Raw genomic sequence first — 27,235 nt, forward strand, 5'->3', positions numbered from 1 at the left:
CTTCAGTAAGGCATTCGACACTGTCTCCCATAGCCTCCTCACCAGCAAGTTAAGGCAGTGTGGGTTGGATGAGTGGACAGTGAGGTGTATAGAAACTGGCTCAACATCAGAACTCATAAGGTCGTGATCAATGGGGCAGAGTCTGGATGGAGGCCTGCCACTAGTGGTGTTCCCCAGGGGTCTGTGCTGGGTCCAGTCCTGTTCAACATCTTCATCAGTGACCTGGATGATGGGATAGAGTGTAACCTCAGCAAGTTCGCTGATGACACCAAGCTGGGTGGAGTGGCTGATACACCAGAAGGCTCTGCTGCCATCCAAAGAGACCTGGACAGGCTGGAGAGCTGGGCCGAGGTGAACGTGGTGAAATTCAACATGAGCAAGTGCAAGTTCCTGCACCTGGGGAGGAACAACCCCAGGCACCAATACAGGTTGGGGGCTGAACTACTGGAAAGTGGCTCTGCTGAGAGGGACCTGGGAGTGCTGGAGGGCAACAAGCTCACCATGAGCCAGCAATGTGTCCTTGTAGCCAAGGTGGCCAACACTATCCTGGGCTGCATAAAAAGGAGTGTGGCCAGAAGGTCAAGGGAGATTATCCTCCCCCTCTGCTCTGCCCTAGTGAGACCACATATGGAGTGCTCTGTCCAGTTTTGGTCCCCCCTGTTTAAGAAGGACGTGGAACTGCTTGAGCAAGTCCAGCAGAGAGCTACCAAGATGATCAGGGGACTGGAGCATCTCCCTTATGAGGAGAGGCTGAGAGACTTGGGTTTGTTCAGCCTGGAGAAGAGAAGACTGAGGGGGGATTTCATTAATACCTATAAATATCTAAAGGGTGGGTGTCAGGATGATGGGTCTGGACTCTTTTCAATAGTCCCCAATGACAGGACAAGGGGCAATGGGCACAAGCTGGAACACAGGAAGTTCCAGCTAAACATGAGAAAAAACTTCTCTACTGTGAGGGTGCCAGAGCAGTGGAAGAGGCTGCCCAGGGAGGTTCTGGAATCTCTATCCCTGGAGACATTCAAAACCTGCCTGGATGTGGTCCCATGCCCCCTGCTCTAGGTGTTCCTGCTCATGTGGGGGGTTGGATAAGATGATCTCCAGAGGTCCCTTCCAACCCCTGCCATTCTGTGATTCTGTGATTTAATTGTGATTCAGAAAGTAAAAAAAATTCTGAAGCAGAAAGCTGTTCTTATACAAGTCAGAATGCAAAAACACTTGTGCAGAGACCATAAGGACTGTGCAGTGCTTTCTCAGAGTGAACTGGGTGAAGCAACTTCAAAAATTTCTTCTGCCTTTTAGTCCCTTCCCTCAGGCTTCATCTCATTAATCCCAAACACATGAAGTTTGGTCACCCAAAGGAAAGACAAATCCAGAGGGTCTCACCTGTGTTTTATGCTTGCCATCTTTTGACTGAATTACTTCAGTGCTTCATTTGAAAAGGTTCTACTTTCGTAAATAGTATTACCAAACGTCTTTATACAAGCCACAGACTGCCAAGTGAGATCCTGAGTACTTCTTCAGATGGCAAGCAGGATTCAACGCTCATTTCTGTTGCCTTTGGTGTTAGTTTCACTGTAAAAAACATCCCTTGTCCTAACATGACATGACAAAATATGGAAGAATACACAGATTTCTATTATACACTTCCAAATTCTGTCAAATGTCTCCATCCAGAAACCAGCCTAAGTCCTACTTTGAAATAACCAGAGCCAACTCCTAAATCATTTCAAGGAATATGCCATTTTGTGAATTGTATCACAACTTGTTCATCTATAGCTGTAAAACAGAAAGATGCTTGCACATTTGGACCTGTTCTTTGACTAAAAGGTCTTCTTGCAGTCCTAAAGCTCATAACCTTAATGAGCTGAGAACCTATTGCCTCAGCTGCTGTCACTTTATGCTACCAATTTACAGTGTACTCTCTGAGAAAGAAGAAAGCCTACACAGGCATTTCCACAAAGCACACTTCCTGTCTCATCAACACGTCTTCATTCTATCCTCTGCCCACTAGAAGCTGGATGCTACTTCACTGTTAAAGACAAATCCCTCTTCTCCCCTGAATCCAGGCTGCCAGCCCAGTCCTGCTGGTTCCAGGCTGCCAGTCACCCATACTAGGGCACTGGGGACTCACACGGTAAATATTTGAAGAGCCATGGTCACAGCAGCGGTTTTCATCAGTGCTTTTATTGTCAAGGTATTCACAGTGGCCACCATTTCGAGAAAGGAGAAAAAACTGAAGCCTTCTATAGGGAAACCCAAACCACCTATTCTTTTGTCCTCCTCCTTCCATAACTGATCAGGCTCTTGAGGCTGATAAGAGATGCTGGCCCATGTTCATTATGCACATAATATTTACTGACAAAACATATGTAACAGCATCCTGCTTGTGATGCTGACAAATGTGTCCTGTAGGATCTCTTTGGCCAATCTCTTCAGCATAAACTTTCTGGTTTCACTCCTCTACCTGATTAGCTCCTTCTGTTCACTGAACATGCTGTTCTATTATCACGTTCTTCAAAAACCCTGAACGCAATGAAGGGCATGCAGCAATCTGGAATGCCACCTCTGTGTGCCATTCAGAGACCTCAACATAGTTACATTTTCAAAACTCCCAAGTTTGAAAATAAAACCATAAATGCATGAGGCTTAAGAGGCTTTGCTTGTATCTCAGCACTTCCCCAGGATCAAGTAATTTAAATCTATTATAACATTACAACAGCTTCTCTTCACCACATTCTCTTCTCACCAGGACATAGCAAGGCGGTCACATATAGCCTATCTACAGTGTCAGCATTTAACGATTTTGGAGACAGTGCATCCTACTTTCACAGTGTCAAAGGTTTATTCCATCTCAACTCTGACTCTGCTTAAAAGACAATTGAACTTGGCCCTCAAAAAAATGTGACTTTTTATAACCCACTGACAGTCACATAAACAGAAGGAAATAAGATCCCAGTTTTTGTAAGTGGTTAATCTCATCAGGACCTTGTTTTGTACTGTATCAGTGCTTTCCACACTAAGTCGGATCTAAGTCCGACAAAATATACAGAACCAGAGCGCAAAGGCTAAGACATTTACTGATTGCTGTGGAAGTCATTGATGGCCTCAGTACAATTCAGAAATCCCACTTGTTTGGAGGCAGATATTACTTTGGATGTTTTTTTGATGCTTATAAATCACAAGAGAACAATTTGCATAATGACATCAACAGCAATCAGCAATCTGAATATTGCACATAAGAACAGGGCAGCAGGAACACCTTACCCCACATCTTTCAAATCTGACCTGTGTTCTTCATCTGAGCCCTCTGCATCCAGCACACTGGCAAATATGCAGAGCTTCCTCAGCCATCCAGCATCTCAGTGAATGACTGCTTTTTTTGGTAAATATTACTGACCACAGCTCAAAGGAGCTTTTCTATGCTTTTGATCTCCACTACAAATGCAAAGGGCTAAGCACTGTGTGGCCAGAAAAAGGTGCTTCCAGTGAGAGGCTAGGAAAAGTTCTACTTGTAGAGTCACTAAAAAGGGAAGGTAAGCTCTTCCACAACACAGTACAAAACTATTTGTACAAGAATTGTGCTTTAGACATTTAGAAACTGTAATTTGCATCCATCTGTCCCTGTTCTCAAAATCCCAGAACTTCCAAGAGGGCATGTGTCAAAAGAAAACAGATACACGAGGCTGGTTTGTGCACCTCACCAAGCTTACATGCCACTGCATGCAGAAACTAACACAGTACACAGACATGCTATGAGTGAGCATGAATAAGTTACTCTTTCGGCATAATGCCTAGAAATATGAAAGAAGACATTTCCGAGAAAACTTTTAGAAAAACTCATATAAGTAGTTAGTGAAGCACAGAGTTATAAATATGCACTTTCTCTCATGCCTTAGGATGACTTCAGATCTTAATTTCTTCCACAGATGCACCACTTTGGCAGGTTGTCACAAGACTGTTCAGAAACCCAATGATCAGAGTGCAAAAAAAGTTTTGTGCCTTCATCTATAAAGCATACCAAATGGACTGCATTTAGCTAGCCTTTCATTTTGCAGTCTCATTTTCCCTTACAGTAAAAACCATGGCAGTACACACAGCCAGAAGAGTTTCCTGTCAGTATCTACCCCGGTCTGTGCCCCAAGAAGCTGGGTTAAAGATTTTTTTCTATACAATGTTTCACATGGTCTTAAATACATCAATAACTAGAGTACCAGCTTCACAGATGAGCTTCCCCAAAGCTGTCACCCATACTGCTTACTAGCAGTAGCTATATCCAGGGCCGAAGTTTACCACTTCTTCTTCCAGTCACTGCACACTCTTACATGTTTGCCCACACAGCTGAGAAGAGTGAACTGCCAGGTAGCAGTTCCAAGCATAGGTACCTCTGCAATATTGCATTCTTACCAAACTCCTGAAGCCTTACACAGAAAAGCCTTTCTATGGCACGGACTGGTTTTGTGGTCCTCTTCTGAAGTCTCCCCCAGGATTTCCACACCCTGCCCAAACTCTGAGAATCAGAATTGGACACAAATTCCAGCAGAAGTTTACCAGTCCTGGCTATGGTAATAAACAGCATTCCTCCTTTCTACTTCTGCTAAAGCATATCAGGACCACATCAAAAGGCTCTTTGCCAGAGCTGGTTAGCAGACAGCTTCTGCTGAGGAAGTTTCAACTACTTTCTCACCCCAGGATAATCTCTGCCTAATGGTTTAAGTCTGTTTCTTATGCTGTATGTACAAACTTGCATTCCTTCCTCTCATTTACATTGCCTTTATTTGGCTGTAGTAGAACTACACAGAATTATGGCTGATCTCTAAAAAGGAGCTAAAAACCAGACAAGGAGATAAACAGAATAACCCATTAAGCCATGAAGATGCTCTGTAAAAGTTGTGGGCAAGTACGCTGTTGAGTCAAAAAGGGGAAAACCTTCAGTCCTGCTGTCCATCTTGGGAATTCCTGGGAAACCATCACATCAATGGAACAAATCTGGCACCATTCCACAGCATTAAGTTCACAAGTGAAAATTAATCTTCAAAAAAGTTACCAGTTGCTGCTGGTATTTAGAAGGAAAGTGTCCCTTCTTCCTAGTATGCTGCCATTCTTGTATGCACTAATAGTTTAACTAATTTGGACATTTGGGGAATATACACACTCATTTTTTCAGTTGTTTTTAGTTACAAGCATTTACACTCATCTTTGGTACAGATTGGAACTTCAATTTTAGGAGAACCGCCTGTATCTTGGAAATGAAAACAGAGTCAGGAGGAGCGTAACACATGGACTTACCCTGCCCACATATGGTCCATCAGTATTTATCTGTGAAGGCCAAAGGACAAATATACTTTAAAAACTACATTACATTATCTTTTATTTGTTTCCTTTTGCAACATTGGTTGCACAAGCATGAAAGTGTAAACAGCATGATTCTCTCTTATCAGTGACCTGTCTGCTGCAAGACTTATTCAGAGGCCAGAAGCAGATTCTCCAGCATCATCACTGACTAACCTCACAGACGCTGGATTACCCTGTCAGTAAGGCTGCTGGGACAACAGTCTGGACAAAGAGCAAAAGCCTTTGTATACATACACATTTCTTCTTGAGTAACAAGGAAATAACTCAAACTAATATAGGTAACAAAATACCTTGGTACAAACACATTCACGCACATATATATACACATGTCATACACAGGGCCTTAAGTCTAGAACCACAGGGAACCTGCAGGTGGGAACTGTTAGGAAGAGATGGGCAGAAAATCAGGCCTATCTTCAGGTTTTTGGCTGCAAGTTCTTCAAGCATTTTCTGCCCAAGCACATTAAAGCTCAAAAAAATTAGGTCTATCAACTGTAGTTACTTGGAGTCTCTGACTCAGTTTTTGGCCATGCAGTAAGATTCAGTTTTCACTGCTGGGTCACTAGTTTGGCCCAAGTCAAGATACTGACTGGCTCTAGGAGAAATTATGTTTCACCTTTAGGTCACGGGTTTGGATCCAGTATAGATCAGTAGTAGCTGAATGTCATCACCATCAGACAGTTGTTTACAGTCTGATGCAAAATGAGTTTGCCAACTTACCAGTTTCACTACACACTGCATCATCGTTGATGACCTTCACAAGAGCTTTAGCAATGCAGCAAAGGACTAAACGGGAGCCTGAGCTTCCATGCTGACTGATAGGATGTGGAGTCTCCAGAACAAAGCTGAAATACAATGATAAGCCAGTAGAACAGCTTGTGCCACTACCACTTGTGTTCAATGGTCCAAGGACAAGAAGGAGACTATGGTTTGCAGAACTCTCAGCTTGGTGCCTTGCAGTAACACTGAAATTTATTAAAAAGTACAGACTGTTTGTAGCAAATATTTTCCTAACTACAGATGCAAGTAGAAGGCACAGTTGTATGTGTCAGTACCCTAAAACCACCAAGATTCTTTTCATCTATCCTATATTAGGTGTTAGGAAAACATTAATGTTGACCATGAGGTGGGATTTAAAACACTCTCTCTAAACACACCTTGGTTACACCTGGTTAGTTACAGTAAGTTCATCACTGATGTTAGAGCCAGATACTTTTTCAAGGAATGACAACATTTGAGGGCTATGACTGTTATCCTGGGATTAATATGAGAGAAGTGGGCTGTGAGTTATGAGGGGATGTGTACTGCAAGAGATTTGGCAGGCCAGTGTTCTCATTAGGCCAAAAATCGGGATGTCCTAGGTCTGTATGTATGCTATTAACCACTAGCTGAGGCATACCATCAAAAGTAGCTTTTTCATTAAAAAATTCATTGCTCATGTCAATAGGAACAGAATTATCCCAGCTGCAGAGTTCAGATTTTGAAATAGAGCACAATTTCTTCAGGTTCTGTTCAAAACAATCTAAAATTAGCCACAGGGCCCCAGAAGAGAAAATATTTTTCTCCTCCTGCCTTCAGGCAGAACTATTACATCTCAAAATTTATTAAGTATTTAGTAACCTGAGCTGGCAGAAAACATAATCTTCAAGCCAACAGCATGTTAAACAGTAACAAAGTAAGTAGATTTATTATTAAGGAATTAGCTACTTAGAGAATAAAATCCATGTCTTTTGAAAGAGCCCCCAGTTAATAGATTACATACATATTAGAGATTCATCAAACTGTGTAACCTTGTGTACAGATTAATAAATAGGTATAACAAACATAGCATAATAAAGAAGAGTATATATAGAAAATGATAGTAAGAAAGAAAAAGTATGAAACAGACAAAAAAGTAGCATCATAGGCTTACAGGATATTTCAAGCTGGAGTCTCTAGTCCTACCTCCTGCCCAAAGCTGGGACAGCTATAATGTCAGAACAGGTTACTCAGGTCTTCATCCAGCCGGGTTTCAAAAACAAACAATGATACAAACAATGATACAGACAGCAACAGGCAGACAGAAAAATAAAAGAACCTGGAAGTGATATCAATGACTGTCATAGAAAGAAAAAGAAAGGATAAGGGAAGAAAGCTAAGTTCTTTTAAAAAGAAGGAAAAAAGTACAGGAAAACATTTTTAGTACTTCAATTTATCTAGGAACCTAATGGGAAGGGTCTGATTCTTTAAGGATTGATTTTGTAAAATAAAATTTAAAAAAACTGACCCAAAAAACAAAACAAAAAAGAAAACCTTTATGGCCTTTAAGCCATCTCAACACAGGCTCCAGAACCTGAGGTAACCAAAATCACCAGCTACTTTCAAACAGGTAGGCTGCAGCCAAGCCTGTTGAGCAGTGTTTGATACAAGTCTGCTAAAATTTTGAGGATAAACAATGAATGACACTATTTTGTATACTGAACTCTGTAGTTCCATTAGATAAGAAGCTGACTGAGAGCCCTCCAACTAAACACATCGACCATATGGCTGCTTTAATGCTTTGCTTTGCAAGGATTTGGGAAATGGTGGGAACGCATAGCAGGGGCATTTTTAGTGGCTGGTGGATTAAGAGATTCAGATAAATATTTTAAGTTTTCTTTCCTGGCGTATTTGTTCTGTAATAATCATTCTGATTGTAGAACCTGCGAGCAAAGGACATCTCTAACATTGTTGGAGACAGGGCAGAGGAAGGATATTGTATTAATATCCACTCTGTTGCCACTACATGGTCAAGAGAGACAAAAGACAAAAATGGATGAAAAAAATTATCATAATTTGGTTTATTAGCTAATAGTAACAGGATGCTTAGGGCTATAAAAGCTTAGACAGTGAAGGCACAAGTCCCTGGCCTGAAGAGTTTATACTGACCCCCAGGGCCACAATTCCATATTGATTGAATTATTGAGGCAATCACACTCTTGTTGACATACAGGCCTTTCAAACATTAAGTCAAGGCCTAGCGATACCAACCCCTCTCAGTTAAAAAAAGGCAGGAGGGCCTGAAAGGGAAAGTCTTTTTGTCCCCTCAGTCTTGCAGAATCATGTGGTGCTCTGATTGGTCAGTTTTTTCCTTTTAGGTCCTGGAGATGGAGAGAAGACTGGAGAGGCAGCAGAAGCAGCCAAGGAAACAAATTAAAGGCTTTCTTCTGAGGTTAACTATGAGGGTGTATGCCATGTAATATTTTAACCATCACTGTGCTCACTCCACAACAGGCAGCACACAGAGGTAACGTTGAAATCTATGCCTGTCTTCTTCTGAAGTTTAAGACAACAATACCGAAGCTAGCAAGATCATCTTAGCATTCAAAGTAAGTAATCAGGTGATGACAGGAAGCCACATCTGAGTGTGTGAACTAAGAAAACCCCACAGCTTCAAGTGCCTGTGATGCAGTCTTTTCCAATTGAGTGTAAATAGGACATGTCACCTCACCCAACACCCCAGACCACAACGTTTTGAAGGTACCAAAGGAGGAAACCACACTGCAAAGAGGAAGCGACAAATTCAGTTTTAAAAAGCTTGCAGGTTTAAAACAACTTTATCATAACCAGAAACAGCTATTAACTTCTGAAGCAATAACACATCATTAGCAATTAAACTGCTGAAACTGGGCAGCAAGCTCTCAAACATTTTCAGTGGCACCACTGAGTGCAGGGATTGCACACCACTACATGCAAGGCAATCACTGGCAGACAATTGTTTATCGGAGCGATTAGAATATGGCACACCACTACCACAGGTACCTGTGCAAAATGCAAGACAAACACCACATAATTTCATACAGAGCTGAGAAGTAGGACTGACTGGTAAACAGTTTTAATTTTGTTTCATTTTTTACTTGCAAAAGCAAGCCCTTGCAAAACAGCATTTTTGGGTGTGAGGGTGCAAATATGGTGACAGAGAGAAAAAAAAGAAAACACATACACAATAACCCAGATGTTATTTTGTGTAGCACATCTCTAGTTCTGATCAAGAACCCCGGCCTCATCTCCTCTCTTGTCTTCAAGATTTTTATTTTATCAGCAAAAGCACATCTCCACAGAACACATCACTTCTGATAAAACCTATTTTTTCATTGAAACCAGAGCTGTCACAAAATTTTTCAGCACAACCGAAATTAGAAATACTTTATCATGTTGAATTCCACTGAAAATCTACTGTTTTACAGACACAGCAAATTGCATTTATTTATTTATTTGTTTGTTTGAAATGCATAATTCGAACTGCACCACACCAAACTGCAGGTGAATTTCTACCACCTTAAATACTCATGCAAAAGAATGACAACAAAACCCTAGTGCAAAGCTATAATAAACTCAAAACTGCCCTAATTTGCATGTGCTGAGCTGGCCTATTACATGCCATTTGACTTGCTCACAATTACTATTCAGCCTGCTGGACAAAAATACCTTGTTATAACAAGTGAGGAAGCAAGGTATCCCTACCTAAGTGAAATCCACAGCTCATTAAAATAAGTTTTCCAAGTCCTTTACACACTCAGAATGGCATCAAGGTAACACAGCCTCCTCTCACGCATCGGCTCTTCCCATCCTGACAAAAGACACTTCACTTTAACAGAAGGCAGGTTCACCTCAGGATGTATCTACACCATGCATGGCAAATACTAGAAAGATTAAGCCTGTGCTGACCTCTTTGCCTCTGTGACTTACCTGCTGCTGGAACACTCTGGATCCCAACAGTTCATTTCACACTAGCTCACATGACCGTCACAGCGATGACTAAGACACAGATGCACCCTCAGGAAAAGAAGAACTGGGCAGCTGTTTATCATAAGCCAAGACAATCAACTCTAGGGACATAAAGCACTTGATGTGTTGATCCCATGCTGTTTGGAGTTACCTCATGCTAACCTGGAGGAAAATAGTGTGACCAGCCTTTGCTAATTTGCTTTATTCTGGTTGAACAGTCAACAGAACAAACTAGAGGCTGCAATGAACTTTTCAAATCCTACCAGCTAGGATTTGAGCTGGTATCCTGCTGAAATGCTTACTGTTGTTTCTTGTGATCAAGCATTACCTGAGCTCAGTAGCCATAAGCTACCACAGTCAGGCATCAGGTATTACAGCTTATTACTAACCCCTCCTACTGATCTTTGGAAGTGGTCTGTATCGCTTAACTTACATAAAAACATGCAAGAGAAAACATTTCATACGTTTGCTTAAGAAGCAAGTCTACTTTAGCAAATAGCTTGGCACAACAGTGTCAGCTGGCCAAAAGAGTTGGCGTTGATCCCCCTATGGCTACGTCGCATGCACATCGTTGTTCTGTTCCCAACTTGTCTGCTCTGGTTCCCTGGTGAAAACGCCCCTGCTCTGGCTGTGGCTTGAGGACCAGCCATTGGCTTAGACCCTTCTGCCTCCATGATGGTTTTGAGCACAACTGGCTAGCATGGAGAGGAACTTCTGGTTTAATTACTACAAAAGTCCTCTATTGGTCCACACTGAAATCACTCCACATAATGAAAAAACACGCAGCAAGCAAAGAACATTGAGAAGTTGCTTCAGAACCAAGCTACTGATCTCAATGAAAACACTGCTGCAGGTGCAGGCTAAGAGACGTTTGAGGCACAGAATTAATCTTACTGAAGGGATCTGGTAGAATATAGGAATTCGAAAAACAGCAGTCAATTCCTATAGAGTATATATTCCCAGAATGTCCTAGAGCCAAAAGCTTCAACCATTTAAAATGCAATTCTGGATTCAGATTGGTTATCAGTGATTTTAATTAAGAACCACCCTGCATTACTTGCAGTTCCTCCTTAGACTCAGATGACAAAATCCAGCCCTCTGGTTTGCTAAGCAAAACCAACAAACAACAGAATGCAATAAGAAGTTAAAAATCTACCATATAGAAAAAGGAATTAAAATTAAAAGATAAGCAAGGGAAGCAAAAAACTGGATGAAATCAGATATTTTAAGAACTCGGGAATTTATTTATTTTGTGTTTAAGACATCAGGATTTTTTTTCCCCTTCCTTCAAAGCTACATCGACATAGCTGTTGAAGCCTGAAATTGTAGTTCCATACCCTTTTGCTTTTAAATTAAACAAATGATCTCAGGTTTTGGAGCAGTTTTTGGCTCCAGGGAAACTATGTAATTAAGAGAGTGACAGAAACATATTTAACTGATGCATGTCCCAAGAACAGCTCAAAAGAGTGCAGACATACCACATATACATTTCAAGGAAATTACTGAAAAGCCACAGAGCTTCAACAGAACATGATATGTGAAACATGGCATATGAAAGACCCAGTATCAAAAGCGTAAATTCAGTTTGGGAGATATTAATCTGATTACCTAAGAGGTACTATGAATCGGATATGCTCCCTTGTGCACCATATCCAACCTGGACAGATGGAGGAGACTTTATGCTCTATTTTCTGACATGTAATTAGCGTTTAAGGGATGATCAAGTTACTGATACAAAGTTTCTAATATTTTTTCATTTGACAGTGGTGTGTGCAGTAACCAGCCTATAACATAAGATTTTCTGACTTTATTTCCTTGCGTGCTTACACGGTCCACAACTTGACATTGCTGTTCTCATTTTCAGTTCAATGCCTTCTACGTACCTGCCTCACAGAAAACCAGTCCAGCCACATCTCTGAACAAAGCACTCCATACAGAGCTCTGAAACAAGACTTGCACAGACTGAATTCAGGCTAATTTTATGCAAAACAGTTTTTATCCAAATGATAAACAACTGTCATATTTTTCTGTACCATGTCCTCCTCTTTCCTTCCTGCCAACATTGGCAATTTCTGGGATCTATTGACAAAAAAATTAGTAAAAATAAATTTTCTGTTACAGGCTCCTCCCTTTGTTGGATTCATGCAGTGATGCCACAGTCAAACCCCAAGTCAATGTAGTCAATGGCCTTGGACTACCAAGTCAGTTAGCTATTAAAATGTTACTATTTTACATTATGGTAATGAATGAAAACACAAATTTGTAATCTACTTCTGTTGTTGTTTATAAGCTCCATTTAAGACTGCAGCAGAACAAAGCTTAAAAATCAGGTCTCTAATTAGGACATCTGTAACTTGGCATTTTATATTAAAAAGGCTGTCTGCATGGCTTATCAAAAAGCTTAGGCTCTGCAGACCACAGCAGCAATCACAGGAGGCCACTTTCTGTTTATTTCTCCATCAGCATCCTACATCTGTAAGATTGTGCTCATATCTACGGATATGTGAATAATAGAATTATTTTGACAAAATACAGGGGAAGACTTAGCCCATCTCCGCTAGCACTGCCCTATATAGCTTTTAATTACTTTGAATAAAACTTTTAATTATTTTGGCAGAGACAGTCAGTCATCAATCCCTGCATTAAGGCAAGGAGAATTTGAGGAGAACCATTTTGGAAAGGGTGGCTTGGAAGAAGCAGCAAGACGGAGAGGTGGTGGGGCAAAAGTTGCAGCTGATACACATCCAGCAGTCATGGCCAAATCATCTGCGCTGTGAGGGAGCTGAGGCTCGGTGCCAGCCAACTGACGGGGAAGTAAGATGAAGAGCCGAATCCATGAAGAAAGGCTGTAGCAGCGTGGGAGGACTATGACCTTTTGATCTCCGAGATGTTCCTGATGTACCAAAGTGACACGTCAGCTATGTCAAATAGGCTGCACTCTCCAACTGGTGGCAGGGGCCTACAAATTACTGTGAGATCTGAAGGCATTTGTTGTGATGATCCTGGCCTGGATGGGGCATATCAGCACTTCCCCAGCCGGACTCTTTGACAGTCCATCCCAACGATTCCCAAACGAGGGGTCGTAACCTCCAGCAGGGTCACAGCCACACAGAGTGGGGTCGCAAGCCTGACAGAGATGCGATTGTTTATGTTCGTATTTAGGGTCACAAGCTCCGCTGGGGTGAGCTCACCACGAGAAACAGAGGCACAAACAGAAACCATTTGGGAACAGCTGGTCTAACAGATTTCATGCTCAGGCACAGCTTCTTGATACTCAGCTAAAATGTGCCCAAACTACTCCCTTACATACCCATGTGCCAGCCTGAAACACCAGCTCTCCCGTCAGGTATCAATCTGGCTCAGATTACTCCCAAAGAATCATGGCTGATTGCATGATAGTAGCATCTGCTTTGGGGTTTGCTTTGTCCTGACAAATTTTCCATTGTTAACAGTGTAGCTATTCATACCTGAGCCACTGTCTTTTCTACCCTTCCTTAGAAGGGAGATGTATGTAGTTAAGCACCAGCTTAGGCAGGAAGCTTCTGTAGACTTCAGCTTGCCTGAGAGACTAGAGCCACAGCAGGATATTTCAGGAGAGTAGAAATTAGTATGAAAAAGCCTTCCTCTGGTTAAGCTCCAGGCATTTTCTCTTTCTACCATTTCTTCACCCATCATTCTGTACAGAACCATGACTTGCACAGCACTTGGTTTGCTCTTCTCTGAATGCTCCTTTATTTTTATTTTTTAGTGTAACTGATATTATGAGAAGACAAGCAGAATCCAGATTAGATTAATATTGCCCATGTGGAGCATGCAAAATCTGCTCATACTCAAGCTGCCTATTTTCATTGAATTAAGAGGTAACGCAGCAAGCATATACTGTCTTTTTATTATCATGTTATGTTTGGGTTTAATGTAACATTTTAGGAGCAGACCATCACTGGGAAGAAGTTCATTCACATGCCAAAGCACCATCTTCAACCTCCAAAAAAGGCTAATAGGTTATAAAACTTCCATCGCTTAAGACAATAAATCATTATTACAATAATAAAGCAGGAAATGCACACAAATTAAGCAGAAACACCAATGTGCTCTTTTTACGATTAAGGGGAATCATCAATCATAGAGGCTGCCTGAGATTAACAAGGAGCCACATTTTCAAACATCCTGCAGTAAACCCAGAGGAAACCCAGCTGGAACTGCAACTCGAACATAGGCATCAGACTCTGAAATCATCCTCTGTCCCCTTGTCCTCACCTTCCCTTTTGGCACAACACCTGCACCTAGGGTCACTCCTAACTGGTTCAAGTTCTGCAGGTGAGCCATATGCTTCGTGTAATGCCACAAGCCAAATATAATTCCCACAGTGATATTTTCCTATGTATAGAAATCCTTTTGATCCCTCCCAGTCCCACCAGAAGAGAGATCCACTGCTGGCACCATAAAACTCTGCAAGAAACGGGACTGAATGCTACTGAATGATGAAGATTCATTTTTTTTTCCCTCAGCCTCTGTACAGATTTAAGGATAACCCACAGTAAGTTAAGACAGAATTTAGTTGGTCATTGTGCATGGGGACAAATGGTGTTTAGCTCTTTCCTACACTTGAATTGATTTTTCACAACATAAGTTAGTCTGGGACAGTTCCACCAGCACTGGTGTACAATGTAGTGCTGCAGAAGGAATTTAGAGCCAAACCTTGTCTCAATGTTTTTGACTGAAACCACTGATTTGCAGGACCACAGTAAAAATGCTGGTCAATCTTCTCTATTCTGCACAGGATGGGAAGAAAGGGCAAAGGAGAAGGAATTACTTCCATTAAATAACCAGGGCTCTTAATGCTACTTCTATGGCATAAACAAAAGACTAAATTCCAATGTTGAAGAGAATGTAGTTTCTGTATTCACCCACACTGAAATATGAGTTAATCTTTTTTTTAAACATTTTACGTGTGTAAGAAGATGACCAACTGCAATCTTGTTACAATGCTTTACAGCTATGCACCATCAGCTGAAACTCAGTGACGGACTTGTGCATGCTCTTAGCTTACTGCAGTTAAAGTAAAACAGGAGTAAACTAGCGTGGGTAGCAGGACTCATGCAAACCCATTTTACTTTGCATTGGAAGGTGCAACATGTACTCGGTCACACTTTGTCTCAGCTGAGAGGTGGTAACTCCTAACCGCTCAACTGTGACAATAAGCACTTCTGTTATCATGCCTCTGATTATATAGATGAGTGGTTCCCAGCAAATGTACCTGAAGGGTTTTTGGATTACAAATTGTTGATTAATGATTCTAAGTCATATCACATCTTCAGAAAGAAGCCACAACAAAGCAGTAAAACTCTGTATTCTATCATCACGGCAATTAGGAAATGAGGAATGGAGATTCTCTTAAACTGATATTTAGGGGCCTCTGAATGCTCCTGCTGACAGTTTTCAACCCTTTTGTAGTCTAGATCAAGTGATTATGCCTATGTCATTCAGCTTGAAACTTCCATAGACATGTACAGTCTCCTTAACACTGTTTTACTGAGAGATTTATCTTTTGATTAAAAAGCCGTTAAAATTTGGCTGGATGTTATTATGTCACTACTTCCCTCTTGTTGAAATATAGCATCAAAATTAGTACAGACTGACATGACCACTGTTATAATGACATTTAACTGCTCCATACACCACCACAACCCTGTGTCACGCAGAAACGATCGCAATATCATTTCCCCTAATGGCAGGACCTGTAACAATGGTGCACTTCCTTCAAGCATTCTCAACAGCCAGAAGGGCTTTTTTCCTCCCACCGAAGCGTTGGGGTGTAAACTCCACTACTGCTAGGCGCACAGAGTTACCAGAAACATGAACACAGTGCAAGCACAAGAACAAAATCCTATTTTGAGGAGGCTCATTTTTGCCTCCAACATGTATTAATGAGTTTTATCAAGGTCCCTCCTGTTTTTTTTTTTTTTGTGCCGACTGCTTACCTATCCTGAAGCGGATGTGCTACATACTGTTCTGACTTCTAGCAGGTTAAGGAAGACAACAGCCTTCCTCACTTTTCAGTGTATGTGGGCCTAACAATCTTTTTGACGAAGGGTCTGAAGCTTTAGAAGTAACTCAAAGACAGAACAGACTGAAGGAACAGAAGGCTTCCCACAGCACTGCTGGCTGGGGAGGGGGATTACAGGGTCTATGCTGGGGTAGTTTCTTAAAAGACAGCTGAGACATGAAGTCCAGTGGCAAAATAAAGAATTGGAAAGAAACAACTCCAGCTGTTCCACTACAGCTCACGTGAATGGGAGCCAATGATTTGAGTAACTCTATCAACTCCTACACTAAACTCAGAGATACCCAGGGCTCAGACACGGAGGCACAATCCTGTGGCTGATGGACTCACTGAGATCTCCTATCCCATGATGGGAGGGTAGTTGGCCTTGGGCCTGCAACCAAACCATCAAGTAAGAAGTGGCAATTCATACCAAACTAAAAACAGGCACAAATCTCACTACGCTTCCCTGAACCGTCATGACTGTAGAGAGCAAAAGATATAATTGTAGCACCTCGCTATCTTGTTAAGCCATAAAACAAGAAAAGAACTCCAGTAGCTCTTCAGTGATGTGTTTCAGTCTTCAGGGTTCACTCCTGCACACCAGTCTCAGCTGGGAAATTTACTCTTCAGTATGCATAGACATGGACTAATTGTTGGAATTCACCTTCCAAATAACCCGGCAATACCACTAGCGTTATTTGTACTCAGTGCCCTTTTGCACATCTAAAATTCACTTATCTTCACAGGGTCTACATAAGCAGTCACAGTCAAAAGATCTTTCTCACACCATGCCACATAGTTCTTGAGTTTCATAAACAGGCCTAGTAATCTCCATACAGATTATTCCATAATGGTAATTAAGAAAGGGTTTTAGTAACTATTGACAAATATTTGGGTCTCAGAAGGTTAGAGTGGATTCATATTAAAAAGATAGGATATTACTTCATGAATTGTCCTATTTAAAAAACTATTATAATTAACTAGCACCACCATTTCAATGATTTCAATGATTTCAATGATCCAAGACAAACTATCTCCTCTTTCAAGCACAATTGTGTAAACCAGCCTGCAACAGGTTTACAGAACATTAAGCTAAAACACTAAAGGCCTAAAACATGTAAAAGTATTATGATACTTTCTAACGTATTTAAATTTATATCATGCTAGAGCACTTAATTAGGACATGCATTATTCTGCATTAGCTTTAAAACTACAAGGAGGAAATGTTTGAGAAACTTGTTTAACAGCTGCTTCATTCATAAGTTCACAGTTCCTGCAAAACAGGTATGTTGGTGTTCTCACAGAATATTCTTTTTTATTTTTATTAAGTCACCTGCAGGTCCAACCTTAAGCATAAGTGTATACATAAATCAATAAATAAACAAACCAAAACCAACCAACAGCCTCTGACCTCTGGGGCCCCTCAGTTGTCTTGACAATTCCTTCAGTGTTTTCTCTCCATTCGGCACCAGGATTGAAAAAATGGATTTGAAGGGAGAGAAGCAATAAACTACAGAACTGGTCTTACTCTGGGGTGAAGAGCAGGTCAACTAATTATTTTCCCCATAGGAATATCCTGAAATATTAAGAAAGAAAAAAAGTTCTAAAATAGAAATATATCCCCATATTAAAAAATGGTAAACCGAGGCTTGAAGAATAAAATTATTTAACCACAATCTGACAGGAAACCAAGGGCAAAACAAAGAAGAGAAGCCAAAGATTCCAACTTCAAATCTTCTGCCCCTAAACTAAAGTGGGAAAATCCTGTGGGCAGGGTATATTATGGTAGCTTAGTTTTCTCCAGTCTCCAGAACATGAAAGCCTACTTCTGCTCAACAGCTTAAAAGAATTCAAGATCACAGCAACAAAGATGAAAAGGTCCGACTAAACTCATTGCTCACACCGTGCACTAAAAATATACAATGCTATGACAAACCACTTGATGAACACAAATGGCAGAAGATTAAACGCTGGCCTCCCCAGAGCTAGAGCAAGTTTACAGACAATTTTAAACATGAAATAATTCTGACTTTTTCAAACAAATATTTGAAAGTGCTAGCTGAGACTGAAGAGCCCAAGACAGCATTGCCTTTTTTTGCCCAATGCTTTTTATGCACACTGGAAAAGGGATGCTGTTCTTGTTCATACCAACACGCCCCCGACCTTTTTCCAAGAAAGATGGGGTTTGGCTTTGATGTCTGCGCGAGGAAGTTTGAGCTTGCAGCTGGCAGATGTATTAATAGGATAGGCACTGGTGGACTAGAAGGGACCTCAAGTGGGTCATACTGTCCTATCTCTTTGCAGCACACAAATGAAACACAAATTTCACCACCCAGTTAGTGCTCAAACACACAGGCTTAGAATTAATTTCTAACAACCCTCTACATTAGGTAAAATCCAGTCGTGAACTTTGCAAAAATAACAAAAATAGTACAGTCACAGCCACAGATAACTTGTTTAAAAACATCAATTAACAGCCATACAAAATATTTTGTTGTGGACATTTGCATTCCATTTCTACTGTTTGCTTAGCCTAATGCAGCTTAAATCCATTTTTTTTTAATTTATGAAAAAAATTATTTTAATTGGGTTAAGGCCCACTTTTTGCATGTTTAATTAATAAAGCTTTACACATTTTCCACATTTTGAAGCCTAGTGATAGTCCTGGGCTCATCTGACCATCTCTGCAATCTAAAATAACTTTAAGGCTTCTCAAAGTTGCTTTTGACTGGAAGAGCTAAACAGAGGCTATTTCATAAAGCAAGGATGAACACGAAATAGCAGTATTCACAACATGCTCCTGTCTGTCTCCTACAATGACAGGGTTTGCAAGAAGACTACATAAGAATGGCATGGCTACGCATAAAAACTGACTTTGCTCCCTAGGGAAGAAGTGACAGCCTTACATGCCTTAGAATTTTAGAGCTGCTATTAGTCTCACTGAACTCTTTCAAATGATAATCTGGCAAGTATGTAAAGCCCAAATGAATCCAAGGACTCAGCCCACAGGTACAGAAACTTCTGCATTTTATTCAGCACTTAAATTTGTAACAAACTAAGCATTTTGTTTTCTGTCTTGAAGCAGAAGCATGCATAGCTCTGGGAATTTAGCTGGACATAACCATTTCCTCAAGTACCACCAACAAACACATTTCAACAGTTCTTATGTTGCTACGTAAGTGGTGGGATTTTACAGTCAGCGCTGCTTTTATAAAGCCTTTAATGTTCTCATGAAAATCTAACATTTTTAGGACACAAGTTTTCATGCACTAGATTACAATTTTACAGAAGACAAGCTCTGAGCCTGAAACAGCTTGACAATACCCTTTCAGCTTGTTCATCAGATTAACTTTCTGTCACACATCAGATGAACAGCTTCCTTGGTTTCTGCCTAATCTAACACATAACCCAAGCAATTCCTTTCTAAAGCACAATCAGAAGCAAAAATAAAAGCCACTGTAACATTCCATTTCTTTCTAATAACACATTCAGTTTGAAATTTTCATTTCTGCCTGAAATAAAGATTACCCTTTTAGCAAACCATTTACAGCGACATGACTGATTTCAGATAGGATTAAAACAACATATTAGACATATACAAACCAAGGGGTCTGAGTTGCTTACACGACCAATAATGTGTCATGGGTCCTTTCACATCTAGGTCACTGGTTCAAATTCAGCTTTAGATGGTGATGAGTGAAAAGGAAGAATGAGGTAAGAACCCAGTCATGGATCTGGCCTCTATTCCTGCCTCTGCAACATATCCACTTTGTGCACTTGGGCTACTCACCTAACTACTCTTTCCTGCAAATTCTACAGTTTTAAAATAGCAATAAGTATTATGAGTATCACAGTAATCCTGGAAGACTAATTCATTAAGGATTCTTAAAGTACCCAAGATTGTCAGATTAAAGTATTGCTACTTTCAGGCTGTTCAATAGCTAACAGGAAATAAATTAGGGGGGACTTTCTCAGGACAGGTCAACACCTCGATGTTAACAAAGGAAAAAACACTGGCCACATCCGTATCTTTTGGTGGCAAGATAAACAGGAAAATCAGATGCTGAATGGGCTTGAAATTCCACTTTTTCCTCACAGGTAGACAGCACGGGTTAAAACTGAAGCAAACTGGAAATCCAGAAGCAGCCATATTATGGATAAGTGAGAGAGAAGGAGAAAACCACGTAGTATGGAGATCCACTGTATTGTCCCATTACACAACACAGCATGTAAATGTTAGTTGACAGAAGAGGGAAGGAGAGAAATCTATCACCCCCGCATCCCTTCATAAAACTTGAATTACTGAAGGAGCCTGCACTGCTGCTGTCTGTGCTATTCTTGTTCTGAGGCTAAACAAAGGTTTCTGTTTTCATCAAGTGCCATGCTGGCATATTTTACCACTTTAGACCCTTAATTAAGAACAAGGAATGAGAGAAACAAAGGAAAACAACACATGCACACAGAGCACCAACACATTTTAACTCATTCTTGGGTTAAAAGGAGAAAAATAATGGCGGTAGAGAGTTTAGACACAGCATGATAGCTTCATTAATAAGCTGTAACTGCTACAAAAGTCATCATGCCATCTCTTCATGGTCCTGATTTCAGAATACTATTGAACTATGGTGCATACACAGAACTGAGAATCTTTCATATTTGTAGGAAAATTCAGAAAGAACTATTCCATGCTGTTAACCACAAGAACAAAATATGTTCTACTAAGATATTTTGTTATTACTTCTACTTCAGCGTCAGCCATGCCTTTCTCTCCAGTGGAAGCTAATACAGAGCAATTCCAAAGGACAAAGAAAAGCACAAGTACTGCGATCAGGAGCATTTAATGAGACAATGTGCAACAACTTTATTCCAAGAGGAAATCCTAAAGATGAAAAATGATGCCTTCCTCTTCGGAATTTAGTTACCAAATTTCAGCTCTTTCTGGCAGAGGTAGGGAGCAATATTCAAGCAATGAACTTTAGAGGTACTTTGGCAATGGATCGAACCAACAAAAGCCACAAGCACAATTCCAAAATGATTTAATGGGCCATGCTTTCCCAAGGTCCTATTGACAAAATTATGAAGTAAACACATCAATCAGTGCTAAGACACTACACTGAAGTTCTTTGCTACTCTTCGACATTCTGTTTAATCTATCTTCCACCTCTTTCTCCTGTCCACTGAAATGAGTTGCAGAAGTAATGTCAATTTTAACCACTGCTTAGTTGTTTTTGCCACCAAGCTGTTCTTGTGTTAAATCAGACAAGCTTGAGAGGGCTGCTCGTGATCAACTAGAACAAAGATAAGCTGACCAGGACCACCAGAAAGTCCAACAAGGAGAGAAAGAGGGGAAATACCCATATTATAAAAAGTAGGAAGTCTACATACAATTATCATGCCTTTGCAGGAAAGATGAGCATTACTTCACATCATACATTTGGGTCTATGCATGAACTGAACTCTAAATAGCAAACTTCTCTGCATCTGTCCCTGAGTGAGGGTACTCTGACTATTTTTTGCAAGTGGGGAAAGCTGAAATTATTATATTACTTTGCAAACCTTGATTCAGAATTATCTTTTCTTCTTAGCACAATAAGTCCTCACTATTACCCAAAAATGTGTGCTTATCTGTAATTCTGTGCAGGAAAAAAAGAAACATGAAGATGTAAAGTAGTATATGGCATCACACAAAACTTCATATTACATTCACACAATATTGAGAGCTGCAGTTTGAGGCACCGTACTTGAAAATCAGACAAGCATAATGCAGGGGACAGGACTGAGTATCTGCTCTCCTTCATTTGCAATCAGCTGTTTCTCTTTGGAATCACTGATAACCATTAGATAAGATCAAATCGTAGCCTAACCTGTGTATTAACTCTAGCAGCAGCTTCAGAAGACTGAGAAAACAACGCTCTAAATGCATGTGAATGAAAGTACAATGCTGAGGAAAATGTTATAGAACTGACACAGCTTGAAATTCATTCCCAGCCCTTAGAAAGTGTCAGATCCTTTTAGTTAATACACTTACTTTCTTTTTAATTATAAATGGATTTCCAGAGAAACTGAAACATAATTTTGTCACCAGACTGTTTTATGTTAGACTTGATAACTTGGCTCTCACAGACCCCGGTATATCAACAGAAGACTGCAAGTTACAATGTAGATTTGTGTCAGTGTAGAGTTTCAGTTCTAATAGAAGGGATCTCTTACCTTCAGACAGGGACAAATCAGCTGGAGACACCAGGTCTGCCTGGATCGAAAGGCCATTGCTCAACATTGTGGTAATCTGATTCGTCAAGATAACCTGCAGACAGGGAGAGGGGGACGGGAAATGAATTTTTATAGCTACTGGAAGGCAGAGAGCAGCCCAAGCAAGGACTGGAATCCTCCAGTCACAGCATCCAGGCAACCCTCCACTCTGACCTTCAGCAAATTCAACACTCAAAAAATTTTGAACTACCTGCAGAAACTGAAAGAGATAATTGCAAAAAGTGCAGGAAAAGAGATATTGTTAAAAAGATTAAATACTAAACAACAGTGTGTTGATACATACAGCCACTTAAAACGAAACTACTGCTCTGAAGAGCCTCATTCTTCAGTGAACAATTTGATGCTCCTTACAAAAAGCATAATTTTCTTCATAGGCAAATAGGAAAACTATTTTCCTACTAATTTCCACACAACTTATACACTTCCTTCTTCTGGCTGAAACACAGTGCCACGGAGAAAGGTGCTATAGGGATACATCCCCACTGATCTGAAGCACAAGACTACTACATTTCACAGTCCTCTCTCTACACAGAGGATTTTTCAGTATTTTTTAGGGTCACAAGATTCTGATAAATAACAGTACCCATAGAGTGCTCTCCTCCAACAGCATGAGCAATGGTCTTGCTTGCAAGAGATGAACAGTTTCTTGCACCTTTGAACATGCACTTTTTCCTGATAACAGAAAGCATTAAGGCAAACACTGTGAACACCATAGAAAGAACAACATAGGTATAAACACAATTATCTCCTAATGCTCTGGATCTCTAAACAGCTGCAGTTTCCTCAATTACAACTGGTCTCCACAGACTGACCAAAACTTCAGAAATTACTTTTTTTTTTTTTTTAAAGAACCAAAATGATCATTCTGCTTGCACAGAGAACAGATTCCACTCCAAAAAAACCTCTTCGAAATTAATGGCCTGTCTTCAGCTGTATTTGACACAGAAAGGAGAAAGGAATCCTACCCAGTACTCTGTGAATGCGGTTTCATGATGCTACTGGAATAAATTAACAGCTTGCCATTGCTAAAAGGAAGAGGAATTTCTCTGCTCTTTCTGCCACTGCTCCTCCCTCTCTCTGGTCATGGCTTCCTCCTGCTTTCTAACACTTTCAGTAGTATAATATGTCACACTCTCCATTTTCTTTTTCTATTTCAAGATCCTGCAGAAGCTGTATCAGAGTCCCAGGTGCTGCAGGGCATTGTGTCTTCTTCAGGCACCATGATGCGAGCTACCAACAATGTGATGGAGTCTGCAACTCCTACCAAGACTACAAACTCTTTCTCCCTGTTCATGCCTGCCCACCCACCTCTGTGGCTGTAAACAGGCACGGTGGTGCCTGAGCACTGTGCGGACTGTATCAACAGGACTAAATTGAAAAGTTTTTAAGTCAAATCTTCATCTACTCAACAGGAGTTCAAGACCTTCAAAGCCCCATAGTGATGCCCTCTATGCTCTTCTGCTACTGACTGCAAGCTCTGGACATACTGGCTAACACCACCCTGCCCAGCTTAACCAAAGTTTGCACCTTTTGGGACTGGACATTTATGACCACTGCAGTGAGCACAGACATGGTAGATAATGGCCTTGATTGGTCTTACACCTAGGCTAAAGTTCTTAAGGTACAACTTGCAATACTGTCAACAGCAAACACACAAAAACCGCATCACATCCCTCTGCTGTTTGCCCCAGAGCTGCTGCGTGCACCCACACACCCGAAAGCAGACAGGAAAGGGCCTGGCACACACATCCCTTGTAGCCACTGCTGGCTGTCCTGTTCATCAGATTAGAAGGTAAGATTCAATTTAATAAACAAAGAAAAATAAAGTCATTTTTTCCTTTCTTCTTGGCAGGGCACTTGACTTCCATTTTAGTGAGTGAGTTCATCCTTGTGATAGGATGAGCACCAAAACTGGTTCAAGGCAAAAGAAAGGAGCGGGCAGCCAAGAGTCAGGAAGGGTAAGGTACAGGATGCAACCGTGTTTTCCCATTGTTTTCATTGTGCCCAAAACCCACAGCCTCACTCGCCTATTGAGGCTCTTCTGGCAACCAGGCATAAGATACACCAACAATATGCCATAACACTGAAGCTTTTCCTTGATATGGTACTAGAAAACGTGCTGAAACAAAACACACTAACAAACTTATACACGCACATGTACTCATGGGGTAGGAAGATTTCAGTGGCACACTTGTGTAATGATCGCATTATTCACAAGCATCAAATGCTCTGTAAGCAATGCAGTCATCCCAGACCTGTGCCAAGATAATCTTTGTACTGTGCCATCACATATTTTATTATTTATACACCACATTTTAAAGAAAAGCTACCACGCTTAAGGATCTTTTTTGAATTAAAAAAAAAAAAGACCTAAGCACACTATATTTCATGCGGCTCTCCTTCAAGGGAAACTAACTTTAAAGGCTTCAAAAATTGAAGAAAAAAAAAATGAACAAGAATAATGCAAATGCCTTTTTTTTTTTTTTTTTTTTTTTTGTCTTTCAGCTTTTTTGGCCTCCTTTTTAACCAGGAACTCCACAGCACTGTTCCCTGTGGACTGTAAATCATCTTCGCCCTTTATGTTTAACTCAAGCTACACCTCTGAACTTAAGCTTTCCATTTCTGATATGTCCTTCAATAACTATTCAGTACGAACAACATTCCAGACCCCTGCTACACTGTTTAAAAAGTCAGTTTAAAAACACAGAGCCCTTCTCAGGTTAAGTGTTCCTCTCTGGCTTGCTCTGAGGATGGGAATTAAGTGTATTCTTGGTTCCATGACTTCACTGATAGTTAAACATTTGCTTAAATGCATGTTTAAATACTATCTTGAATAAGCACACTTCCTCTGAGATGAAACCATATGCATGTACAGAATGCTTATTTTGGAATTAACTGAAAATTATTCTTCATTTCTGCAAGCCCGCAGAGCCAGCACAGAGATTCGGTTCTCCCATAAGTATAAGCCAAGAGGCTGCTAGCTAAGCACTAAATTTGACATAAAAATCCCTGTCATACTTCCGCAGATTCGCTTACTGCAAAACTCCTCCACTTGGTATAGGTAGTCCTATTATTAAGCAACTAATATTCATCTTTATGCACTTACCATAACACAGTTTGAACCTCACTCTGCAGGTGTGCACAATGCTCCAACTCTCACTGGCTCAAACAAGCTATGGGCTGCTAATAAAAGGAAAAAAGCTCACTCTTACTCCGTTCCAATTCCGAAAAAAAAAGTGAAGGCACTCAGATTTAGAGAACTTCTTTGAATACATACATCTGTCTTCAAAACTTCAATCACATGCCCTTATTGGAAAGTGCTAAGATTTCTTCTGTTTTTCCCAGAGTAAAACTTTGGTCACAAATAGTTTGGGAGTGAATAGTGCCATTCAAACAAGACCCTATGTCTTTAGCAGTCCCCAATCCTACAGACATTCAGCTTGAAGCCCTGAACATTGATACCACTCGATTCCAGCGTTGCGTCTGAAGAACATATTACATTCTCCCCAAAGTCTCCTTCACCAGCCCAAAAAACATGCTCACACTCGATTCTGCTGTCCTTTGAAATTGTTCAACGTATTCGGAGAGTAGCAAATAGGCATCTGAGAGAACAGTTAAGCCTGAGTGTGATTTGGGGAGAATATACAGGTAGACAAAGGCGGTACAGAGTGAAACAGCTGTGTGGCTTTCTGGTGAGTAATCACATGTGTGCATGGACAGAATCAGCCGAGTCTCACACGTTGATTCATACATGTGTGCACAGAATATAATGCTAGTTCTGATCTTAATAATCCCATATGTTACAAATGACCAACATTATGAAGAAGGTTAGAGCATCTCCCTTTAGCCTGCTAAGCACCACACTTGAAAGAAACCACCTCTCGCTGCTAAACAGCGCCTGGAAACAGGCTGGGGTCACAAGTCCAAGCAGACTTATTAGAAAGAGTGTCTTGCACTGAATTAGCAATAGCACTTCCTCAACTTTTCATTGGAGATTTGCCATTGAAGTACAGATTAGATTTACCCTGTATAGGAGACCTGCCAACTCCTCAGTCTAAGTAGGTAAGGAAAAGTTGCCTCTGCTGTGTTTCTTTTTGTCAGATACTGGACATCATTACCAGCCAAGAACAGCTTCCACTTAAAAGGTTCAATGCCGATCATGAGTTTATTATCTTCCAGCAGAACACTCAACAGTGAGAATGTTGCTACCCGATATTTTAATGTTATAATTTTAAAATACAGAGTCTTTTAAAATACATCATATTTTATAAAATACCCAGTATTTTAAGAGGAGCTCCTATTTCCACCACCAACTACTGTAAAAAAATATTTTCATTACCAGAGGTACTTTCATTACCACTAAGGCACAAAGACTGAGAAAAAACATTAAACCTCTTCACACACGACTGTGTCCTGACATGCGCAGCAGGAAAGGAGGTTGTGGTGTTGCTTTCTGTTTCTACCTTGTGATGACCAAAGAGCGTAGGGCTTCTTCAGCCAGTGACTGTGCATGAATGGAAAACATTCTCCACTGCTAACGGAAGAGGAAAAAAAGGCAAAAAGGTCAGCTAGACAGCTCAGGAACACTGGAACCTTGCCCCATCCAGTCTCCTGTAGAGTTCAATGAACCATTGCCTTTAACCTTTCAGCCTATTCACTTGCAACTGGTTAAGCTAGCCTTTTAACAAGTGAAAATTTAGAGTCCTCGCCCTTCCAGTTCCAACAGAATTACAAACAGTGTAGAAATTCACTCAGATTCAAATTTCAAAATCATTTCTGGGAAAAAGTCTACTACTTAAAATACCACACAATTGACTGACC

The 27,235-nt window shown here is 40.6% G+C and overlaps 1 protein-coding gene across 17 annotated transcripts in view; it reads right to left on the reverse strand.

Annotated features, from left to right (window-relative positions):
* The window catches only part of RAD51B (RAD51 paralog B), a 473,504-nt gene that overhangs the window by 209,878 nt on the left and 236,391 nt on the right, over positions 1–27,235 (reverse strand). For 16 of the 17 annotated variants that reach the window (XR_012662232.1, XR_012662233.1, XR_012662231.1 and 13 more), the window contains one exon: positions 22,355–22,448. Coding sequence is in view for 12 of the 17 variants with exons in the window: in XM_075103134.1 (XP_074959235.1) it covers positions 22,355–22,448 (94 nt within the window). In the remaining 5 variants the exon portion in view is untranslated. Of the gene's footprint in view, positions 1–6,072; positions 6,198–22,354; positions 22,449–27,235 lie in introns of all 17 variants that reach the window. The other variant, XR_012662228.1, reaches the window with a different exon arrangement.

This window comes from Phalacrocorax aristotelis, chromosome 9 (genome assembly GCF_949628215.1).
Source record: "Phalacrocorax aristotelis chromosome 9, bGulAri2.1, whole genome shotgun sequence".
NCBI classification, from domain to species: Eukaryota; Metazoa; Chordata; class Aves; order Suliformes; family Phalacrocoracidae; genus Phalacrocorax; species Phalacrocorax aristotelis.